Source organism: Agelaius phoeniceus, chromosome Z (assembly GCF_051311805.1).
Source record: "Agelaius phoeniceus isolate bAgePho1 chromosome Z, bAgePho1.hap1, whole genome shotgun sequence".
NCBI lineage: Eukaryota > Metazoa > Chordata > Aves > Passeriformes > Icteridae > Agelaius > Agelaius phoeniceus.
In genome coordinates this window covers 60,965,537-60,990,871 of record NC_135303.1, presented here as the reverse complement: position 1 = coordinate 60,990,871, position 25,335 = coordinate 60,965,537, and the positions used below count along the sequence as shown (strand labels likewise).

At 38.7% G+C, this 25,335-nt stretch overlaps 1 protein-coding gene across 4 annotated transcripts in view; it reads left to right on the top strand.

The window, feature by feature from the left end:
• Nucleotides 1-25,335, top strand: part of ADAMTSL1 (ADAMTS like 1) — a 402,391-nt gene that overhangs the window by 263,972 nt on the left and 113,084 nt on the right. For all 4 annotated transcript variants that reach the window (XM_077171393.1, XM_077171394.1, XM_054652544.2 and 1 more), the window contains 3 exons: nucleotides 10,660-10,786; nucleotides 16,189-16,263; nucleotides 19,193-19,350. In XM_077171393.1, the coding sequence (XP_077027508.1) occupies nucleotides 10,660-10,786; nucleotides 16,189-16,263; nucleotides 19,193-19,350 (360 nt within the window). The remainder of the gene's footprint in view (nucleotides 1-10,659; nucleotides 10,787-16,188; nucleotides 16,264-19,192; nucleotides 19,351-25,335) is intronic.

Below are 25,335 nucleotides of genomic sequence, written 5' to 3'. Positions count from 1 at the left end.
ATTCTTAAAAATATTTTTAGTTTTATTTATGGAGACAGAGTTTTGGAGAAGTTAATCAGTAGCTGATTCAGGTATACTTCAAGGCATAGGCCAGTACCCATGACTGTGATAGTTCAGAAATCATGCAAGCTGTGAGCATTTTGCCTCTCTCTGTATTATATAAACGTGGATCTTTCCATATTATGTAAATGCATTTTCCGCATGAAGAGATGTATAACTTGCCTTTTTTCTTTGTGTGAAACACCTAAGAAATTAATAGGAATTAATGTCTGAACATAATTTTTTTTCTCTCTGTAGTTTTATTCTTAAATGCATCAGGTCACAGACCAAACAACATCATTTCTCAAACAAAAATACTCAGAATGTTATATGTTCTAGTTCTTCCTAATCTTCTTGCTCCTCCTGAAAATTTTAAATGCCTTCCTCTATGGATATCTCTGTAATTTGGGTGTCCTTTCTTTCTCCTTTTTTTAAAGAAATAAGATTACTTCTCAGATGATTGGGTCTCATTTTAAGTTTACCTCAGCTTGTAACATGTCCCATTGGTGTATTACAACCAGCTTGAACCTCAGTGCTGAAGTCAATAGAATGGTCCTTAAGGAAATAATGATTTGAAGTTCCACGTTATGAAATGTCTTTATAGATAGAATTAATGGGTATACTGAGGACAACACATTTAAAACTTCCAGTTTCTAGTTTAACTTCCCCTGTTTGCAAAATAAAATCCTGTACTTCAAATCCTTTTTTATGATTTTGAGAGTATTAAGCAATTTCTGCATACAACAGTTGAAGGTGCGAAGTTGGAGAATGATGGGTTGATCCTGGCTGGATGCCAGGTACCCACCAAAGCTGCTCTCTGCAACCATGTCAGGAGAGAAATTTTAACTGAAGGCTCATGGGTTGAGATAAGGAATGGAAGAGGTCAGTCACTGATTACTATCATGGGCAAAACAGACTTGGGGAAATGAGTTGAATTTATTGCCAATAAAAAATCAGAGGAAGAGCAGTAAAACAAATCTTAAAAAACATCTTCCCCCCTACCTCTCCCTCCCTTCCTCTTCCTCCTCCCTGTAAGCAATAAAGGGAGATGGGGAGCAGAGGTTACAATCAGTTCATCACACATTGCTCCTGCCGCTGCTCGGGGAGAGGAATCATTCCCCTGTTCAGTGTGGGATCTCTCCCAGGGGAGACAGTTCTCCATGAACTTCTTCAGCATAAGTCTGTCTTGTGAGCTGCAGCTCTTCACAAACTGCTCCAATGTGGGTCGCTTTCCACAGGGTACAGTCCTTCAGGAACAGCCTGCTCCTCCTTTTCTTTGAAATCAAGCTCATTCTTTGTCATCACACTTCACATTATTAAAGCAAAAAACCCAGGAAATTGGCAGCAGTGAGCATGTGTGTTGGAATACTGATTTATACACTCTGTTTCATGCAGCTCAAACCTTGTGTTTAATCTCTCTGAAAAGGAAGCAACATGGGTGTTTAACTTCCTTCCTTCCTTCCTTCCTTCCTTCCTTCCTTCCTTCCTTCCTTCCTTCCTTCCTTCCTTCCTTCCTTCCTTCCTTCCTTCCTTCCTTCCTTCCTTCCTTCCTTCCTTCCTTCCTTCCTTCCTTCCTTCCTTCCTTCCTTCCTTCCTTCCTTCCTTCCTTCCTTCCTTCCTTCCTTCCTTCCTTCCTTCCTTCCTTCCTTCCTTCCTTCCTTCCTTCCTTCCTTCCTTCCTTCCTTCCTTCCTTCCTTCCTTCCTTCCTTCCTTCCTTCCTTCCTTCCTTCCTTCCGCCACTTCTGCCACTTCCTTCCGCCACTTCCTTCCTTCCTTCTTGTTTTAATTTTTGGGGTTTTTTTTACCTGCATAAGACAGGTAAAAATAAGATTAGGTGGTCACCTCAGCAGGCTCTCGAAAGCTTACAAGCCTGCCTTGGGCCCTGACTGTCCATGTGGGATACACTTGGGATGTAGCTGCAGGAATTTGCAGCTGGGTCCATGGCTGCTCCTAGTCATTCCTTAGCTTGGGATCTGATTTCTTTGCATGCCTTCCTTTCAAGTCAGCTCCAGTTCTGGGGAATGAGAACACCAGGAGTCTATCCCGCCCCATGTTAACCCCTGATCTGCATTTTTCCATCCTGCAACAGTAATTGGTCTAATATTAGTGACTGTTCTTGTCCTCCTTTAGCACTGGTAACAAGGAGGATTGTGTGCTGATTTTCACAAGATCCCTTTTTTCTACACTTAGACGTTATCTAACTGTGAAAACTCTGAGACAGTAACTTCCAGTAGGAGATTTTTTCCTGTGTTTCTGTCTTTTGCTCACACAGAAGGACTGAAAGTGCTGTTATTTGCCTGTTTGATGGCAAGGTGGAGAAATGAACAGCATTTGTTTTATTAATTCTCTACAAACAAGCATCATTTTGGTTTCCACCAACCCATATTACTTTGGCAGTGGTTTGTCCCCCATGACAACTTCCAGTAATAATCTTTTTCTTCTGCCAAGGCTGTGACAGAAATCAGGTCATATAAAGGAAATTATTTGTGGAAAAATATGTCAAGGTATTTACATAGTGCTGGGATTTCAGTCTTGTGTAGTTCAGCTATTTCGGCCTCCTGTTTGTAACCTTTTTTTTTTAATAGTCCATTGAAACCTAGATGTCTTCTGCAGAGATAATATTTCAGAAAGTACTGAATTCTTGAATTGTTGTTCGTATGTTTTGAACCTATGTTGGGATGAATGACTGAATTGCCATTCGAATATTTTGCAGGTAGCGAATCATAATTTTGTTCTGTTGCTGATGAATTTCAGTTTTTCTGAGGCAAAAGAGGTAGCTTTTCCCCTACTGTGACATCTTTCCAGCACACAGAAAGCAGTGAGGTGGAGAACCATGATTCATAAGAGTAGTAGCCAAATGGTTAAATTGCTCATCATGCCAGGTAGGAACAGTTTTGTGGTGGAGAGTGGAAGGGAAATGGGATTATCTTTTGCGTGTGAAAGAATCCTCAGTTGCACTATTAGTACTCCCCTGCCGTGAGTTAGCAATTTTTTACTTTCTGGACAAACAGAGGTTAGCATCTCCTCAGAGATACTTTGCTCTAGTCTTTTAGCAGAAACAACAAATGCTGACCAGCTTATCTACTACTCACATGTCTTTGACCAGCAGCACTCACAGCAGTTCCCTTAGCTGGTGGCAGAGGGAGGAACATTGTCATTTTGAGGCTTGACAATAATGAGAAATTTAAAAGAGCAGCTTGGAGACTTCTAAGGGTTCTCTTTTAGTTACCAGGAAGTAATCTCTGTTCATGTATTTCTTTAGCACACCTAAAAGCCTGAGTTGTTAGAGTGGTGCAATGGCTTTATTGCTGTAGGGGATGGCAAGATGTCTGCAATGGCAGGGCAGTTTTGAGAGTCCTCAGCAAAACAGGTTTGTGGTTCTCACTGAAGACCTTGGCAAGGGGTCCAGTTACTGTGAAGACACAGGACAGGAGTTTTGCAGGCATTTGAAATAGCTTCCTTTGTCATCCCAAATGTCTTCTAGGGCCTGCATGCACTCCTCTTACACACAGAGCAGCAGCATGGAGTACCATATAAACTAGCCAAGCTGTTTCAGCAGTAGCCTGGGAACAAGTAGCTTCTCTCAAGTATTTGAACTGTGGAAGATATCTGTTCCTTGATAACACAGATTATGTAACTGCTGAAGCACCAGAAAATCCTTGCTGGCACTGGTATAACAAAGCTCTGCAGCTGGATCCCCATTGATCCGGCCAACAGAGGACAGACTCCTGCCAACAAAAGAAGCCTGTACAGCCCCACAGAAGAGAGCTCAGAATAGCAATTTCAAGCATGTCATGAAGTCACCAGAGCTTACAAAGAATCGCAGTCACATGTAATGTGTCACAAGTGTCAATTAAATGCTTTTTCAATTGGTGTTTCATGTTCTAGGAGAAAAGGATAGGCCCCGCAGGCAGAATTTACTCTTGGTTTCTCAATGACATGGCTACCAAGAAGCTGAGGGAGAGCTACCCTAATGAATTTTGTCTTAGATTGGCCTTTGCAATCACTTTCTGATGTAGTGTTTTAATATTCTTCAAAAACTGATAAATCTTCCCCCTGGAACTGCTAAAATATCCAGACAATAGATGTCATTCTTCTGGAGAAAAGCAAGTATTTCAGTGATGATCTGCTAAAGAGCACTAGCTAAAAAAAACCAGTTAATGCATTCTTGTCTCCTTCAAGAAATACACAAGCATGTAAGGACAAAGGAGAAACTAATTTTTACTCCAACTCAATGTGGATATGTAAACCTAAATACAGTGGAAACCAAAGTGTAAATTAAATAGTAAGTGAATATGAATAATCACAGAAGTTTCTTTTCTTCCTATTTTTGCCTGTTTATAAACTCTTGGAAGTTAGTTCTGTTTAAATGTTGCCTTTTACACAGCAGCAGCCTCTGGATTTCTGTATCATCAGAGAATGAATTACAGAGAGCTTTGTTCATATGTCTGTGGACTCTCCTATGGTGGTCCACACAAAAAAATTGGTTGGTTAAAAATGAATAACCTGGAAAAAATCAATCTTTTTTTTTATCTTGGAAGATTCCTCGTAATTAATTTGCATGTAACAAGTTAACTTTTCCCCACCCAAGACTTTAGAGCATCTGTAATCCTTATTTAGACATGCTGGCTTTAAAATTAGTTTAGTTTCTATTTGTTAAATCAAGGGTAGCTTCAGAGCAATTTTATATTTCTTTTCCCTGAGAGAAAATTAAGAAATATAAATTTCTCTTCAGTTCCTTCTGCTGCTGGGTGTTTGCTGTTTGCTTCTACAGCTTTGGCCGAACCATTGATTCTCAATGTATTGTTGGTGTTTTCCAACACCTGTATTGGTATTGCTGTTCTGGTTGAGTGAGGCTATATAAGGGTCCTTGTTTAAATATATTAGTAACAGAGAGCTCTGGCTACCTGAGAATGATGGGACAGGTACCAGGCAGGATCTGCAGATTGGTTGCAGTTGGATTAGTGGTAGATAAGGCAACCAGCAGCAACAAATCTACAGTCTGGCCAGCCATGTTTCATGTGTGAGGAGGTGTATCTTAGCCACTTCAATGGCTGTATTTAACAATTGGGGTAGTCATAAGTAACTGAAGTTTGTTTCACACTGCCTGAACAGTTGCAAGGTATGCTTCTCTCGAATTACCTTGCCATTGTGAAAATCATCTTATGGTCTTTGATTATAGTTGGAACTCCACCAGAATTCCTAAGGACCTGAGGGAGTCGTGCCTGGTGCTGGTCAAGATTGCCTGTGACAGGATAACGTCATGAGGCTATGCCAGGAAAATGCTGGGGCTCTAAAATGTCATCTCAAAGGCATCGGTGCACTGAAGGGCAGATACCTCATCAACAGAAGCTGCAAGTCCTCCTGTCACAGACACCAACACAAATCCAATTTGCTGTACAGGCTCAAGCTTGTTCTCTCCCCAGTAATCTGGAGAGTAGAGCAGCTCTTCATGCTGATTCTGTAAAACAGGATTTTGAACCCAGTTGAAATGATGGCTCTGATCCAAAACCTTTTTCAACTGAGCAGTGATAATCCACACAAGTCCCACATTGAGCCCCACATTAGTATCTATGTGAAGGGCAACTTTGTTTTTCCCAGATTCTCAGAACTTCTTGCGTTTGAACTGCAGACATGCCCCTTGACAAACAGAGAGATTTATTTATAATTGCCTGGATTTGCAAGCTTGCTTTATTACATTATTTCCTGCCTAGGATTTCTTAATACTGAATAGAAATTATTATGAAAACTTCTTACTTCAGGGCATTTCCAGACTAGCAGGGCTGTCATTGCTGGTCCAGTTTTATTTCTGGAAAAACCTGCTAAACTGAGCCAGAGTTCAAGTCCACAAGGGGAACACATGCACTTATAACACTCATGCACGCACTCAGTGATTAGTTCCAACTCCTGTCGTTGGACTTGTAGCCTGATGCCTTTAAATGACATGCAAGCAGTTGATCTGCTAAGTTGATAGCCATCTCTTTTCTTGCAGCATCCTGTAAAAATTATTTCGCCGCGTGTCTCAGAGTCAGGAATATCCTTATTTTTGTTTTGTCAACCTGTGAGCCGTCAGGTGGAGTAAGTGGAGGGGGGAGGTTGGGGGGAAGATGGGGGGAGAGTCAAACTCAGCATGAAGTCTGGGACTTCAGCCTAAAATATAATATGGAATCTTTACCTCTGAGTAGAGCTGTGGTGCCTTATGCCAGAAAACAATACAGTCTTGGCCAACTAGGGATTAGCTGTTATTATTCTGGCTTTTTGTTGCTAGACTTTCTACACTAAACTCATAAGGAGAATAAAAAGTCAGCTCACTTTAGAGGTGGTGAAGAAGGTCTGGGCAGGCAGCTGGTACTCACCTGTGATTTCCTCACTCTGGTACTACATGGCTGACATTTTCCATATACTGAGAGACATCCAGAGCTCTGCAAAATCTGCCTTTACTGCTTTAAGGGCATTGAATCCCAATAGTAATGAGTTTCATAGAAGCACCTTTAGAAACACATAAGAGCTTCATCCAAAATTTATCAAACTTATAAGTACATGTTCTTGATTTTAATGGAATTTGGATTAGATAGTCAGGGAACTTAATGGAGCTGCTTCTGACATTTTGTGCAGTAACAATGTGCAGTTCAAGCCTCTGACCACACTTCAGCAACTTGAAACTCAAAAGATTTCAGTGTGGAAAGTCTGTGCTTCATTACCCTGCTTTAAGGGGAGGAAGCTTAATAGGTAATAGAAATGAGTATGAAAACTGCTTACTTCAGAACATTTCAAAGCACAATTTGTTGTAGTAATCCATTTTCCTTTCTAACGGGGACTTCCTTCCCAGACCTTTATGGATTGAAAAAGACTTCCTCTCCCTAAACCCCCCAGGATATATTGAGATCAGAACTAGAATGCATTGGAAAGGGAAGTTTCTATTCCACAGAAACTTCATTATTTCAACATTAGATCCAGCTTCAAACCAAGACAAGGAGTTGACATTTCAAAGCTTTTCAGAGAGTGAAATACTCCCTAGACTTCTGATTCAAAAATGTTATTAAGTTATTTCAAACTATGTCCCCCAAACCATTACTCTGAGCTGTATATCGGAGTTCCTTGGCTTACCATGCTGATGAAGTAGTGCCTTCCATGGTGCTTATTTCCATGATGAGGTCTTCAGCCACCTCTCGTCAGGTGAATATGCCCATAGGCAGTGTCTTGGCGACTTTTCTAGTTCTGCAGACTACTTTTCTGGCGACTTTTGTAGTTCTGCAGTCTACTTTTCTTGGTAGCTGGCCTGTCCTAGTGTCTTGCATCTTCAACATCTCTGATTACAGCCATTTTAAAACTATCCCTCTGTGTTTTGTTCATGCTATGGGTGGATGCTGAAAGAAATAACCCTTGTTAACCCTTTGCAGATTTTTGGCGAGTGGTGACATATTTTCACCCATTCCATAACCTTTTTCAAGGACTTCTCTGCAGCCTTGATGGACAGTGAAAATAATGCTGTGGAAATAACATGTTCTCAACTCAGCCAAACTTCTGTTTCTTCCCCTCAGAGGCAAGAGATACTGCTCTCATGAGCTGTGTATTTTTTCAGGAGCACTGCAATATTTCCTTGTCTGGTCTTTTGCTGTCACAAAAGTCCAGCCTGCAAAATGTTTTCATATAAGAGCTACTAAAAACTCATATAAGAGATCTGGAGTAGTGTTTTTCTTATTAAAGCATCGGTGACTCCATTTCAAATACTAGCAATCTTTCTAGTGCATGTAATTACCTTCAAAAGATGGAAGAATTCCTCCAAGTAATGGGAAGAGGAAGAGGGAAGGAGGAGGAGGATGAGGAAGAGGAGAAGGAGAAGGAGAAGGAGAAGGAGAAGGAGAAGGAGAAGGAGAAGGAGAAGGAGAGGGAAAGGAAAAAAGAATAAATTTGGGGATAATTTTTATTTCAGGCATTGGTAATCACTCATAAATTTTTTTAATGAAAATATTCCGTATTCCCAGAGCTCTGCATTTCTATTTAGACAGATAATCTAACACAGTAAAGAAAAAATCTCTGCAGAGATCTTGGGAACAAATAGGAAATTCATTTAATTTCATCAAAACTTTTAATTGCCTAAAGTTATCTGAGACACTGCCAAATACAGTAAGGTTAATATACATTGTGTACATACCACAGAAATTTTAGAAATCACAAAGGTCTCCATACTTCACTTTGCTCATACTTCCATTGAAACATGGCATTTCAAGAGAAGAAATATTTTTATGCTGTACACTGGTAATGGCTGCCCAATTCAAAAAAAGAAACAAACCATAATTAAACTTCCTTTCACACCTGAGATTTTTCTGGTGGTTTCCTCCACAAGTTGTGACCTAGCTCCAGATTGCTCAGTTTATAAATTAACTTTAATCGGGTATAGCCCATGGCAACATGTAAGCTGATGATTCATAAAGTCAAAAATGCTTTAAAGTAGTAAATGCTGGGGGTTTTTTAATTGGTTACCTCATACCTGGATTTAAAATCCAGCCAATTTCCTATCCAAACAGTTTGCATATTCATTTCAAAATAGGCAAAGGCATAAAGATATGTGTACCACTCTAAACTGCACTTTTCAGCAGATGTGAAAGGGAATTCTGACCTTTCTTCTGTTATCTGGGCTCCCCAACAGGACCCTTTTCTCTGTGGGTACTAGTGATCTCTAATGTACTAGAAGGAAAATCTGATTTGTAGGCAGTTTTCAGATCATGCAAATGATCCTTTTTACCCTCTTTTCTACACTGTGGCAATCATGGAAGTTAAAGCATACCAGTCTGCATATATCAAAGGTGGTTAAGCTCCTGTAGGAAAATTCTAGAAATAAAATAGACAGAAATCTTACACAGTACTATGGATACAATTTGTATATCTGTATTTGGAAGTTTTGTATGGAGCAATCACAGTGAAGATATGCTTATCTTTGCTTCCATTTTCTAACCATTATTTGTCATGATGTTTCTAATTTGTTAAAATGTCTCTTGCAGTCTTGGTATGGCTAGCTTTTCAAGGAAATGTGTCATTTTTGTGACTGTTGCTTCTTTAGGCTTCATTAATTCCCTTAGAGGGATCATAATATAATGTGTAAGCATAGGAGGCTTGACCCAGTTCTGACCTGGAAGAAGTAGGTAAAATCAAACAAATTTGATGATAGCTTTCATCAAGCTTGAATCTATAATGATTTAAATTTAATTAATTATATTGTCAATATGACAGATAATCAAGGAAACAGCTATTCTGCAGCTAGTAAAATAATGATGTTAGAAATGGGAATTGAATTGCTAAAGGAAAATACTGGTTATTAAAGACTGAATTTTCATAGACAGAGGAAGAGCAAACCCCAAAGTTTGACAGATGAAGAGTCAAACCCCGAAGTTTATCTCACCCTAGCAAAGATATATAATTCTGCACACTCAGATTTGCACAAATAAGAAATATTAGTCCATGAATGTTTTAATGCGCAAGTTACACATACAGCTTTTATGAGTCTTGATGATAAGTGCCCTGTTTGCTCTCATCATTTTTAGTTCTCAGATTTAACTAAAACTCAGAAATGTGGGAAAAATTAAAGCTGAAAAAACACTTTCTTTTAAATTCCCTGTGTTTATATATACATTCTGTTTGGCTAAGAGCCTTAGCACAACCTCATTAGAAGTTATAGACAATTATTTGTTCATTACTTACTCTGAATGCCAGAATGCTAGAAGGCCTTTAATTTTCTAGTACTTAGAAAGGTAATTATAACATTGCAAGGACTTTCTTAATTTCTTAGATTTCTATTATTTATGTAAAAAATTCATAACTTGTAAGCAAAACTTAAAAGTTCAAACAAAAGGCCTACATTAACACTGTGTTAAACAGATAGTCCACTCATTAATTTTAAATGTACCTAATTATAAATTACTATTTGATTCTTCTCAGAATAACAAGGTTTTTGCAAATTGAGAAACCTAGTTTATCTATTCAACTCTCAAAAATTTTAACCAAACAATTTGCATGTAGGAAAAACCCAATTTAAGAGCAGGTTTTACATTCATGCAATGACTCTCAATTCTTTTGTTGCAACCATTCCAGCTTTCTTTATCAGATCTTTTGCAATGTCTGAACACAGGCATTGACAGTGTGAAATGGGATTATTGTCAAATGTAATTAAATCCACATGACTTTCCCAGCTGCATAGCAGGTAAAATTTCAGAGGCGTGTTGCTATTGATCCATGTTTCTCTTCACTTTTATCTATCAATCTGCTTCCTATCTGTCTTTTTATCTGTTTCAGGCATTTTCCTTTGTGAAACTCTAAGAAGTGAAATTTCTGATAGGACTCTGACCAAGAAATGTCCGCAATGCCCTAAAATAACAACCTCCAACAATACTCTTTTCTTCCTCTTAACTGCAAAAGCCATTGAGTACTAACCTGTTCCCTATCTCTCGCCTGACTTCAGTGCACACTGCCAGCCAGATTTGCTCAGCCTCTTTGATTGCTAAGGTACTTTATGGCCCTCTAGAGATGTTAAGAGGGAAATTTAGAGTAATTAGTTGCAGAGATGGATTGAGTAGTCAGTTGGTAAGTGCTCACGTTGAACTGCACATCTTTCTTTCTTGCCAGATTGTTGGCTGTGACCACCAGCTGGGAAGTGCTGTCAAGGAAGATAACTGTGGGGTCTGCAATGGAGATGGGTCCACCTGCCGGCTGGTTCGAGGCCAGTATAAGTCCCAGCTCTCTGCAAGTAAACGTAAGCTGTTCCTTCTGGTAGAGTGCCACCTTTCCCTTTTAGTGAAGTTTTCATTTTTTGCAGGCTAGATTTCACCCCACTCTTTCTCGGGTACCTGAATAATTGTGTTCAGTCTAGTTGTCCCACAGGTGCTTGCCTCTTCAGTTAAAGCAGCCTTGCTCAGACTGCTGGTCAGGTTGTGGGGGTGGACAGAGGCTTGTGGAAAGGTGTCCATCAGCATATTGCCCATCTCAGCTAGCTAGTTGCTTGTGAAGAGCAGGAGAGCAGGAGAGCAGGAGGAGGTGGCTGTATTGGCTGGCTGTGCACAGGACTTAGTGCACACTGCTCTGGGCAGAATGGTTTATGCTGCTCTACAGCAGAGGGAAACCCTGAGGGGCTGGCTGGTGGTGCCAGCCTGGCAGAGTGCTGTCTCCAAGGCCTCTTAGCATCACGTGTGTCTGCATGCTCTTCATGGTGCCCAGTTCTACAGGGAACTGAGGAACCAAAGTTGTCAGAAAGTGCCGATACAGGCTTGAGAGAGATGTCTACAGAAAAACATGGCCTTTCCTGCATGCTGACCCAGCTTAACTGGGAGTGATAAAGTAGCATTAGTGTGCCCCAGTGAGGGGGTTAATTCATCTTGAACCCCAGACAGAGTTTTTCAATCTGTTTATAGCACCACAGATAGAGCTATAAAACTTTGGCGATGGGAGATAGGGTGTGTTCTGTCAGTTTGAAGGAAGGATTAAAAAGTATGTGTATTTTCATGTCTATGTAGACACACCTAAGGAATCACATGTGCTAGCCTGAAAACCTTCCCCCAGCCTTAGAGTTTAATTATACCAGCCCTACCATTCTGGAGCAGCTTTGCAATTGCTGAATAGCACATGACTTTAAAGATTCAAATAGCAGTGTAATATCCATTGATGACAGGGTGTGTATACTTGTGGGTTCTGTAACAGGGAAAGCTGCTTTTTACAAAATCTTCTCTCTGTAAAAGAGTAACTGCCTTGGTATGGAGTGTGTATAGCATATATGGAGCTATAGCACACAGAGCAGCTGATAGCACAGTGCAGGTGTGGCTCTGTGTTTGCTGAGTGAGGGGAAGGGAAGGGAAGGGAAGGGAAGGGAAGGGAAGGGAAGGGAAGGGAAGGGAAGGGAAGGGAAGGGAAGGGAAGGGAAGGGAAGGGAAGGGAAGGGAAACTATTTTGTATGAAGGAAACAAAGGAATAATCCTCATAAGAGGATTCTGAAGTGGAATTGTACATTAGAGGACAAAGGAAATATTTCACGAAGATTTAGGAATGGAATTTCACCTTGTCGTTAGGTTTTTTACAATGAGCAGGAACAGATTTGGAAATTTGAGTAATAGTGTTTGTGAATTTTTTTGGCAAATGTCTTTTCCTGTAGGAGCAATTAAATTTTTTTTTTAGTTGCTTTGTAAAAAGGTGCTCATCTCTTCTCTACTGAAGATAAAGTCATTAATATATTACGCACAGGAATAAATGTTAGTAAAACACAGTAACCAATTTCCAATGGTTTCCTCTTAAATGTAAAGAATGTTAAATAGATAATAGAGCAGATGACAGAGAGCACAATCTTAGACTGAGATAAATGTGAAAAAAAAGTTAGAGAATGGATTTCTCAGACAAATTTGCCTGTATATAATTGATATGCAGAGCTAGAAAAATTGTAGATTTTGTGTGCAGTCTGTATAATATGGCATTATTTCCTTCCCTGCTGTAAACATACATGTTTTTATGCAACACTGTGAACTTTGAATCTATGAATAGTGTCTTTTTTTAAATTGGGTTTTTAAAAATCCTAAAGAACCAGTTATGAATCCCCTTCACATGTGTGAATTAATATGATTTTTTTTTTGTGGTTGACTTTAAAATGATTTATGTAAATGTTGTGGAAATTCGAGATTTTAAATGTTGAAATTGTTTCAAAAATCTATTGTGTTCATTTTCTGCATTTATCTTCCCCAGCTCCCTTGGCACTTCATCTGTGTCAGGATCTTGCTAATTTGTCACTATAAACATAAATACACAGGCAAATTTGGGATCAGGGCCTTATTCATTTTATTTATTCAGTCATTTAAATGACTGGATTCACTAGTTGATAGCTAAATTTCAAGTTATCTTTATAAAATGATCCTGGTTTTCTAGAATTATGTCTACTTTATCTGTGGTTTAAACAAGGGATTAAAAGACAGACTGCATTAGGAAAAGCATTAGAAAAATCAGAGACTATATGTACATCAGTGACTAGATATCAGCAGTGACTAGAAATTTGGCCTCACTTGGGAGTTTTGTTTCTCTAAGAATAGTATTCAATCTTGAGGACTGTTCTAGGGGTTGCACAGTTGACCTTTACTCCAGAGCTGCCCCAGTAGTTTCTGAAGCTGTTTATATCTCAAAACCATTCCAAACACAGTCTTGAGCTCATCGTACTAAAGTAATTTTCTCTCGGTGCTCACATCTGGTTCCCTTTTCCCTGCTGTTTATATCATGTAAAGGCATAAGAGAAAGAAATTCATAGAGCTTTTAAACACTTAGCATTTCCTACAGAAACAGCTTCTCCACTATTTATAGGGATAGTACACAAGTCCCAGTGGCTTCAGAGACAGAAACATAGTAGGGCAGGATGTAGTGTGATGCTGAATTCTAACCTACATTTTTAAGAAAAAGAAAGCACATGTGTCTATGCTTTTGTAAGACCAATAATAAAAAAACTACAAAAACCTTCATTCATTTCAGAAATATTCTTTATTCTTAGGTGGTTTGGATGGTTCTTTAGAAGTCTGCAGAAAATACATATTTCTCTTTTTTATTTAGTATCTTCTTTAGGGAACTCTGTGTGTCCTTCCTATGAAGATAAAATGCGTTTAAGCAGGCTTCTCTGTATTATTCACCAAGAAGCTAGAGAGTTAGTCTGCTGATCACCTAGTGCAAAGTTGGTATTTCTCTAAAACAGGATTGACATCTACTAGCAAAGTAGAGTAGTTTATAAGCAACTTGTAGAAATTATAATGCTGTCTAGACATTCACCTAATTACTCTTGTTATGGCTGTCAAAAATATATGTAGTTCCAGATTTCTACTGAATATCAGTAGTAATTGGGAGATAGAAAAAACTCCATTTTTCATCATGAGAACTGACAAACCATTTGTCCAAAATCCAAATTAAAAATCCAAAACTAGAAGAAACTTATTTCTTATGGGAATCTGATGTATGTACATGACATTTAACTATTGCCTAAAACCTTGAACTTTCTTCTCAGCCCTGAGCCACTGTCCTCTCAGTTATCTGGGACCTTTCTTTGCTTCCCTGTGCACAGTCTCCGGAGAAAACCAACCACCTGTTAAAGCATTTTGTGTCTTTTCCACACAGCTGCTCAACAGTCTGTCTCTCTGCTTATTGTTGGGAAGAGCTGTGACTAAATGTTAGCCTGTTCAGTATCACGTCTCCTCACAGGAAATGTCTCCTCCTTATCACTGTTAACCTCAGGAAATTATCCTTGAATCCCCAGTGCTTCTGCTTTGTGAAAGCAGGAAGAACTGTGATAAGCATAAATCCCACTGAGCTTTGCATTTCACAAAAAGCGTGCTAGGATTTCAAATGGAGAGCAACTACAAGATCAGGTGAAATATAGTCCTAGCAATATCCTGGGGCAGGAGATGCAGGCTGAAAATAGAAGTTAACATGGGCTTTAAACTGTCCAGGTTTTCTGTGACATGTTAGTGAGTTGTGAGTCTGCAGCACAGAGTGTTTAACTGAGGCAGTCAGATATAATAATGGCATGGGACTGTCTTTAAATAAGGCTTGCATAAAGGTCATTCATATTAGTGGTTTTTTTTAATTGAAGTTACTGTTTTTCCAAACTGTATATATACAGGAAAATGATGTGTCATACTCACATATGTTGCTCCCCAAAATGGATAAAATAATTTATCCTACTGGGTATCTTGAATCTGAATGCTAGAATGGTACCAATAAAGCAGTATTAGAATATAAGTATTTAATTATTTTTTTAGAAATTGAATCTTTGTCTTTCGAAATAGAAAATTTGAGTTATGTACTGATATGAAAGATTCCTAGCTTTACTAATCAGTGGGGTATCAGAGATGTGGATGAGCAAAACATGTGTTTAAGCCTAGTTACAAGAGACTTAGACACTGAAATTTTGGATAGTTTGAGAAGACATACCAAATCAGAATTCGAAAATGGGACATGCTTCAGAAGCACCTGAAAATTTGAATGGTCTTTATGTCTACACAACTTTTGTGGCACTTAAAGAGACTGCTTACATTTCTGTCGCACTTCTGGGGTAGTAAGAGGCAACAAAGTGTGAGTATTTCATCCCATAAAGCTTTGAAATATGAGTGTCAAGAATTCCTATGCTGCATTACAGAATTTAAAATTTAAAAGGGTTCTAGTTCACAGGTTTTGAGATATGGTTTGGATGAATGAATGTATTGCTTAAAAGTACCTGTTTCTGATAGTGTTTCCCCTCTCTGTTGGCTGTCTACTTTTGATATAAAATGACATCAACAACTATTTTGCTAGTAAGTAACAATCCTGATGTAACAGGGTTCCAAGAGTTTTCCCAGTTTGGTCTGGGCAGAAGTGTAAGACCCCAACTCATATATTTGAATGAAAGATAAAACGCTTTTAGTGTCTGAATTGACCTCACCTGAAAAACACTGTTTTGAGAGCAGATCTGTAGCTCTGCTAGAAGGCATTTCATAACATAGATGTGAGCAGTTCTAATGAAGAAATAGTGAAAGAGAGTTTTTCCTCTCACGTCTACCACCTTCTCACTCCCCATAAAAATCCTTTTCAGCATGCATACCTTTTCTTTCCCAACTTCCAGTTACATGGGAAGAAGGCAGAAAGGACAGGGAAAGGTGAATGAAATGTGCTGGTTAGTTCAGGTCAGCATTCTCTGGGCAGACCACTGGGCAGAACAGTAGGAGACCATCACATATCATGGATGGGATCATGGAGAAGCTGTGGGGTTTAAGTGGGAAAATGTCAAGTGAGAAATGGGAAAGCTATTCTGGCTAAATATCACAATAAGCTTATGCTTCTCTACCACAAACACTGATTCAAAATGCTTGAGAGTTTTAAGTGGAGTTGTGATGAAATAGAAACTTACTAGTTACTTATGAAAACCATAAATAGTTGTGAAGGAGTTGGGGATAAATAAAATGAACAGGTTTGGATTCTTCTAAGCAGAAGGTTCTTACTACATTTAACTAGTTCCTTTTCCAGATTTTTAGTAATAAGTCTTGGTGTTTTTTATTGATCCTAAGGTTTTTCTTTTGACTGCCTTGTAAACACCTATTTCAATGCTTATTTTAAAACAGATGGGAATTTCCTTGCTTATTTACTCCATGTGTTTTTGCATTCCCACAGTGGATGATACAGTGGTTGCTATTCCCTATGGAAGTAGACAAATTCGCCTCGTGCTGAAAGGACCTGATCATTTATGTAAGTAGAAGGAGTTGGTGTACCCTTGTTTAAGAGAGCCGTGGTAGCCTGCAGTGCTCTGTTTACACTGTGGTGTCTGGTTTCCCTCTCTCAGATTACTGATTTCAACACACAGATGAGTCCTGCTCTCAGAAGTTTTCCTCAAACCCAGTTATCTCAGTGGTACATTCTTTTCAAAGCAGACCTTGGCCAACAGTGCAGAGTTCTTTGGCCCTCCATAATTTTTCGGTCATTTCTGTTTGCTTATCCTTTGGCTGGCTCACTTGGTGTCAAGGGCTTTTGTTTAAAATTAATAAAGTATGTACCACTGAGTGAAGAAATACTGAGAACAGTAAAGTATAAGCTTCCCTGCAGCTCAGCTCAGCCACCAAGCTGCTCATGACATTAACACATTTCTGTTATGATCTTTCTCTCTCCCCTAGATACACATATGCACTCACACTATGTGTGTGCACATGCATACACACACAAAATCACACTAAAGATCTGAAACTGCATACAACAATGAAACCTTGTTCTTTAGCAGTGGTATTGCTCCAAGGAGTTAAGACCACTGAGTTCTGCTAGCCCATCATTTGGCTATAACATTTGGCTGCTTCGTCTGTGTATCCCAGAAGCTGTATATCCCTCTTTCCTGGAAGGAATCTCAGGATTTGAGAATATTCTGCTAGAGCTGAAGGCAAATCCATTTATTTAATGCATAGAAGTTCCTGGTACCCCTCTCTCTCATCTTCCAGTGCAGTAGCTGCTCACAAGCTGCTTCCTTTCTTATCAGCAGGAAATTAATATTAGAGTATTAGTAAATATGATTTACTGTCAGAATAAAACCCCAATCTGTACTGCTTGACCTCTCAGTAGCACAAATTATTGTAAGATAAGTCAGGCTACCCTTTCCCTTTTCCAAAAGTCTTTAGGAATTTTCTGCCATACAGACCATTTACGTCTTCTGTGTTTGTCAGTGTAGGTACAAATATGAGTGTCAGCAAAGATGTGAAACACCAAATCATTTCATTGCCTTCTTATTTTCTTTCACCCAACAATTGTATACAGGATATCAAAATAAGTGATGGCTTACTAGGGCTGTACTATGGCTCCCTCCTTGTGTTGAGAAAACACTGAGTTCTTCAGATTTAAAGCTGTGCATAAAGACAAGCAAATTACAGGTTATAAACCAAGCAAAAAAATGTATTAAGTTTTTGTTAAAAGTTCAAATGCTGCATGTACCTCAACTTTAAGTGGCCCTTTGTGTATTCCTGAGCTGCTCCAGTATGGCTGATATTATTTTCCCAGTACATGACATGCACTCTTCCTTTCTCTCTTGTCTTCTTTTCTTATATAGATATTCTCTTCCAAGGTAGAAAATTTTGTCCTTTTGTTATTGTTTCAGTGAAATTGAGCTATAAAACAGCTCAGAGAGAAATGAGATTTTCTGGAGAGATGGATCTAAAGCTTCACTCAGGCCGTATCATATTTCATTACAAAAAGATTTGAATCAGCAAGGTCTGCCTTAGTCACTGGTTGAGATTTAGATTAACTGCACTGTGTAAACATGAATATGTCCAAATATATCTCTTTCTTGTTTCAGATGTCTCCTTGAATCTTTCTGTTCACTCATCAAAGGATTTTATATATGTATGAGCTACAGTCAGTTTCAGGGGGAGGGAGTATTTTCCCCTGTGAACTTCGGTTGTGGGAGAAGTCAATAGGAGGCTGATTATATATACACAAGTCTTAAAACCATCTTTATTCCTGATGAATGCAGCCTTGCCAAAAACAAATAGATGGCCAAGTGGATCACAAAGGAGGAGACTGGTATCACTGAAAACCAAGGAATTCATCCTTGGTTGATTATTACAGTGAAAATTCTTAGTGTACTGCCTCGGCAACTTCCTTCCTTAATTAGTTCCCTTAATCCATAATGAAAAGCAGTGAAATCACTGCAATTTCATTTTTTGTTCCCTAATTAGCAACTCAATACATGCAAATAAAAACTTTTTTTCTTTAATTGTCTTTGAAAATATATCTCCATCATAGATTAATAGCATTCCTTAACTGCTTCACTGTGATAGAGTTTTTCTGCCTGTGTTCATAAATATATGTGAAAGGTTTGCAGCTTTGCAATCTTTCATGATGAAAGACCCTGTTGTTTTTAAATAACTACCAGAAACGTTTTATTGGTGAATGTGCTGTAAAGCATAATCTGGAGTTGGTGCATGATGAAACAGACCTAGTTTCTGACTGTTGACTTCTATTTAAAGAATTATCATTACTTTTAATATGACAATCAGAAGTAGCAACTACAAAACAGTAACTGAATTAATGCCTTTTTGGGGAACTGTGAATACAGAGAGAGATAGATGGAGAACTCAGGAGGGTTCAGTGCCCACGTTCCCCTTCTACTCCTCTGGGATGGGTCAGACTGCTTCTGGAGAGGAAATGGGATTGCTGTCATACTGATCTTTCTTTCCTGGATATCCTGCTTTCAGTTAAACGTCTACCACAACAACATATGGTTAGTGACCCACCTTTGAACTGCAAGAGGGTACAGCAACTTAGCAGTGCTCATGGGCCAAGGTCTGAGTCACGCTCCACATAGGAGCGTGACTTACTGAGGGTGAGTTAAACAACAGCAAATATGCCTAACAAGGAATGGATTAGTGTGTCTGGAAGAGAGTAAAAACATGACCTATGGGTGAGAAGGGGAATGTGAGCTAAAAGTCCAAGGTTTGAACAAAGACAAAAAGCAGATGGAAGAGAAAAAAGAAAAGGAAAGTGTGCAAATGTGAATAACTATGGGAAAAGAGTTGCAATATTACTAACTTTTGCTGTTGTTTGGGGTTCTTTTGGTTTGTTTTGTTGGTTTTTTTTTTCTGCTCTCAATTCAAATTGCAATGCTCTGGTTTCCTGACATTTTTTTTCTGTTTGTCAGATTTGGAAACTAAGACTCTCCAAGGTGTGAAGAGTGAAAACAGCCTCAGCACCACTGGGTCCTTCCTTGTAGAAAATTCTAGCATTGATTTCCAGAAGTTTCCTGACAAGGAGATCTTAAGAATATCTGGGCCTCTGGCTGCAGACTTTACTATCAAGGTGAGGGTCATTGGTCATTGACATCTTAGAACAACATAAAGTAAGGCAAGAAGTGCTAGAAAGATGAAAGAGATTTTTCTAGGTCTTAATTTTCCCATAGATGTTTATCACAAAGCCTAATCCAGGCTATCTCTTGAACTCTACATGTAATTCTTTATGGTTGTATGTCTGATGAAAGCCTCACAGGAAACTCCTAAGGAGAGAGAGACTGCATTTATGTCAAGAAAGGCATAGCCAATACATGCCCTAAAAAGAAAAGATGAACTCATTTCAAGAAAAGACAGATTACTTTCTATATTCACTACTGAGGTACTTATAAATCAATGACATGCAGTTATCTTTGTCTGTGATAAGTGGAAAGATATGTCTTTGGCCCATAGTTCGTTGGGTGTATACTAATGTAGTTGCACAGAAGACTAAAAGAAAGTGAAAAGTCCCTAAGCTCTAAAATAAATGGATAACTTTGCTTGAGAAGTCATGGCATCATTTTGAAGTTCTGCTTTTAGTTGCACTGGCAAAAGGAGGAAAATTGTTTCTTCCCATTAGAGCATTTCTGGTATTCCAGGTAATATAAAACACATTGCTGGATGCAATGCAAACATTCTGTGGGAAAACAAACATACAAAAATGAACATTTGGGAGTTGCAATAAAATAAATCCTTTTCCAGTAGGTCCAAGGAACCTGAAGGATTTCAGCTGTAAAACTGCAAAACCTGTATCATGTCCAGGACTATGTAAATTTTTCACTGTGAGCCCCAGAGGCAGATGACATTTGCTTTAACCTAGAGCTAATGGCAGCTAGAGGTTTGAACAGTGAACTGGAAAATGTCCTAAGTTATTGTCCTGGGTTAAGCTGAGCTGTGCTGGAATGGGTTAGCTTGGGAAGTAGCACAGTCCTGCAGAATGTCCTCTGTCCATTGTGGTATGTTAGCAGCTGAAAAAGCAAATTAAAATTTTCAGAACTCATTCACAAGGAGAAACCTGGACTAAGGAATATCTTCCTTCCTCTTTGAATGGCAGAACAATGATGACTTGCTAAAATAGACCACAGTCACACTGTTCAATTCAAAATATCTAAAACTCATTTATCTCTTTTACAGATGATACAAAGATGGCAAACATCAGTGCAATGTAAACCATATTTCTCACTTTGTTTTATTTCTGCTGTCTGTGAATGTCTGGCAGACTAGTTATAATATGTTTGTGGGAAACAGCTAATCACATAGACCAATTGTCTTGCAATGGCAACAGGAGAGTTCTACTCTCTTCCCTATCTTTCCACGGTTGTCTTTTATGACAGGGAAAATACCTTTATCCCTTAGTGCTTGTATTTCCTTCTCTATCAAAGCAAGGTAAGAAGTGATGGTTAAATCAAAGGAGTACTCTGTATAAATGATGACAGTCCAACCAAAGTGAGTGTACAAGTTGGCTAGGCATGGGAAACACAGACACTGCTGAATTGAGGTGAAATTATTTTGAGTTCTGCTATGTGTTTGTACCTTTGAAAGTCAAATTAACATGACTCATTAGGTGTTAAATCTGTTGTCTTTTTTTTTTGGATATAGAAAAAAACACCAAAAACCCCTAACCCACTGTTCATGGTTGTAGGATCTTTTCTAAGATTAGAATTAAATTTTACATTGGATGAGGCACTAAAAAATTCTCTTCTCTTGAATCACAGTTCATTTTTAATCAACAGCTATAGAAGATACTTTGGCTATTACTTCATGCAACACAGATATTATTCTGCACTATTAAATTATTTTTCTAACAAGGTTTTTTTCTTCTGGGTGTTTATTTTGTTAGATTTTACCAGATTTAAGCATGCACAGATGGGTGTTCAGCTGCATGCAATCCAAGATGCTACCTCTCAGTCATGTCAGGCTTGGAAATTGTTTTTCATAGTTGCTTTATCCATGATGATTTTCCCTTCAGGTTTTGAAGTTAAAGTACTTTTCTTTGAAAAAATCAGAATAAATATTTCTCGGTGGTGTTAATAAGCTTTCCTTACAAAGTGGGATCTCTTTGGGTGCCAAGATTTACTTTCCTGGGCCAAGGCAGATTTTTATGCAAACAGATCTAAATGAATTTGTAGATGTAGAAGAACTCTAGTTTTAGAATCATTGTTCCCAGAATTGTTCTTGTAATGCTTTTCACTTGACCCTGAATGCTCTTATTCAGACAGGTAAAGTTAGAACCTGGATATAATTCTCTCAGTGTGAGAGCTGACACTTAACTTTCCTTATTGGTAACACAAAGTGCTTTAAAATTGCAAGAAACCTCATGCTGTTCCTGGAGGAGCTGAGTTGTATAATTACTGAATTTCTTTACTGTGTAATAATCAATGGTACATTCCTCCTGTGCAAAACTCTTTGCAATCTTTTCACAAGATGTGTAAATAGTAGAAATAATTCAGTAAAACTGCTGTATTTAAAAGAAAAAGTTGTTATCACAAAATTGAAGCAGGAGCAAAGCTTTTCATGTTCTTATTTTTTATACTGATCATTTGAGAATTATAAGTCTCCACTGTAAACTTTAATTTTTGAAAGACAAAAGACCTGGCAAATGTGCCAGTAAGCTTAAGTCCCACTAGAACTACTTTTCCTAAATTCTGATGATTTTTCTGTTTTGATGTTTTCAGTACAAAATTCTGGGTCTCATGAATAGAAATGCTTCTTTCCTGTAAGAAAAATGTGTTGTTTGATGTAATCCTGAAGAAATTAAGGTCCACTTTCATTTGGAAATCTGTTTCTGTGCTCTAGAGATAGGAGTAGTAATATCACACAGGGGGGTGTGCCCTTTATGGCAGAGCTGCCCCTGATCTGCTCTGTTGCTGGTGTAATGTTAATTCACTTTTCTGTGCTAAATCTTCTCTGTTGGTAGTGTACATTTCAGACCCTAAACAGAGAATCTTGAGGTACTCAGTTCATGTCATGCATCTGCTCTCCTTTGAGCAGGATGAGGCAGTACTGTCAGACAGGATCTACAGATGGCCATATAATGAGAGCAGACATCACCTGATAACTGTAAAAATGAAATGCATTAGTGGCAAATATGAAATGCATTAGTGCCAGGCTTACAGGAACCACCAATAGCAGCTGCCAGGAAGAGTGAGGCTGGCAAAGCGCAGCCTGTTAGGATCTGCTTCACAGGCTGATTGTTGAACGGCTAGGGCCTTAATCCTGTGGCTGAGGTGTGAGCCAGCAAAGACCATTGAGTTTAAAACAGGGTCTAGTGAAGGGCATTATCTAGGCTTGGGTTTGGTTTGGAGGATAAATAATTGTAGGCCTAGATCTAGGCTGGACTATTTTTATTTTGGTTTTAAATCCCTAGTATTGATGATGTAGTCATAGTGTTTGCCCAGACCAAGTCCTTTGCATGAGGGATGCATAAAGTTGAATTGCACAAATGTTCGTCTGGAGGCTTTTAGAGGTATTTAGATTAGGATTGCATTGTATTGATGTTGTCTTTTTGTAGTGCTAGGACTGACAAGCCTTGGCTAAGTGCTGCTGCTAGGAGAGACTGTCTGGTTCTTTTTTTGTGTGCTGGTGGCTGGGGTGTGCTGCTAGCTGATTAAGAAATGTAGTGGACTGGGTTCACTTGGGCAGAGTTACTGCTGAAATTAGTGCTTTGGCCACCAATTGTCCAAAAAGTCATAAAATGCATCTCCAAAGTGGATGCTGAATTACACAGAACTCTAGAGCTAGCCAGACAGCTGTTGGCTCAGCTGCAATCTAGCACTGGCAGAAAGTGCTGGTGAGATAAATGCATTTGATAACAGTCCAGGTTAGCAAAAGAAAATAAGGTTGGACTTAGTCTAGACTTCCTGGGACTTGCAAGGGCATGCAGGAGATAATGAATGTACAGGCAGCCAGCTGGCAGAGAGGTTGATGGGCCTTGTCAGTCTAGGGCCAGGATTGGATTAAATGTTACTTTGAGCAAGGAGCACACAGTGATTTACTTTGTGGCATGAAATAATTTATTTCAGCACTGGCTTTAAGGCAGAGGCCAAATGATGCAAATTTGCTCAAGCAGCAAAGAGCTACTGTTTATGGTTCACATACTGTTGGATATTTGAGGTATTATCATATGAGGATTGGGAGTGAAGACAGTAAAGATCTTCTGTGCAATTTAGTTCTGATGCTGGCAGATGTTTCCCGAAGACATTATACCTCATATTTGGAGAAGGCTTCCTATTAGGTGGGAAGTGGTGAATCGTGGAAGCACTGACAGTTTGGGATTAAGATGGTGCTCCTGGAAGTAGATGAGATAGAATTAAGGCTTAGTACACAGAAATAGTAATAGTTAAAGTTTGGTGTAACTGATTCAGCCTTTGTGCATCTAGAAGAGATACATAGAATATTGTCAATTTGTTCTAAAGGAAAAGTACCTCTTGAGATATGTGTCTTCCTGAGATCATTTTGGCGCACTGCAGATGGGATTTAGCTGGAAGCATGTCTGTATCAATTGTTTTTATCAACGTATGTTTATATTCAGTGCTTCTTTTCCAAGTAATAGTCATAAAAATCACCCAATCTGATCTCTTCATATCCAAAAAAATACACAATTTTTGTAATAATTTCTAGGTTAAACTCACAAGTAATGACCAGCCTGAAAAGAGATGCAATCATTAATTATCTTGCTAGATCTTGTGGCAAGTTCAAGAAAATTATTTTTTCTCCTCTCTTGGCAAATGAGGTGAAATTTATGGAAAACCATAACCTAGATCTTTTCAAAACAATGTACAGCTTTTATTTCATATCAACCTTTTTTTTTCTGTTCACTATAAATTACTTCAATTAACAGTATGTAGAACATTGTTGCTGTCAAGGCAGTCACAACATAAAGCAGAGACTACAAGCAGTTTCAGTTGGCAACACTTTATTATTGAACATGGCTGATTTTTATACACTTTCCAATTGTTTATGCTTCTTTTATCTTTACTATTGGCCACAATAAATCAACATAATACTATTGGTGAGAAGTTATAGTGACTTAACTAACTTTCTAAAAATGCTTCATCCGGCTGCAAAGTTCTTCTATCTCTCTTCTCTCGGTCTCCTTGGTTACAGCCTTGGAGAGAGCTCCTTATCAGTTTCTTCTACTTCTCAGCTTCTTCTCGCTCATTTAGCTAACAGGTCCACTGTTTGCCCCTTCCACAGAACATAATCATTTTCCTAATCAATATATTTGACCTTTAGGCCTTGCAGTGATTTCCTTAATGAATAATACACTGTGTAAAATGAGGAATACATCTCATTGTTCAGAACTTGGTGCAATACTTTCACTGATTCTTTCTGGTTCTTCCACTCTGAGAAACAGGAAATTATTACTACTGTTTAGCTCCTTTCTCCTTTACTTCTGTAATTGATATCCCTGCCATGATAATTTGCCTCTTTCCTAGTGTCTGCATAGACTTACAGAATGGTTTGGGTTGTAAGGAACCTCAAGGATTCTCTAGCTCCAACTCTGCTGCCAGGGCAGGGACACCATCTAGTAGATCAGCTTGCTCAAAACTACATCTAGCCTGGTCTTGAGCATTTCCAAGGATAGAGCATCCACAATTTCTCTGGGCAACATTTTACAATGTCCAACCATGCTCACACAAAATAATTTCTTCATAATATCTAAACTAAATATAACCTCCTCCAGTTTAAAACAAATATTCTTCATCCTGTCTCTACATGCCCTTGTCAAAAGCCTCTCTCCAGCTGTCTTGTAGCCCCTCTACATACTGAATGGCTGCTGGAAAGTGTACTTGGAGCAAATTCCCCAGCCTGAACTACCCCAACTGTCTTGATGCCTTAAGAACCTAAAAATGAAGCAACGCACACTTTCAAGATAATATTAATGTAGGAGGTAATATGAAGGCTGGTCTTTATTGGAGACGTCCAGGGGCAAATGTGGAAAATGTCCACAAAAGCCCACCCATACAGGGTGAATACAGATTACAGAATACTGTATACAGAAATTTAGCAAATTAAC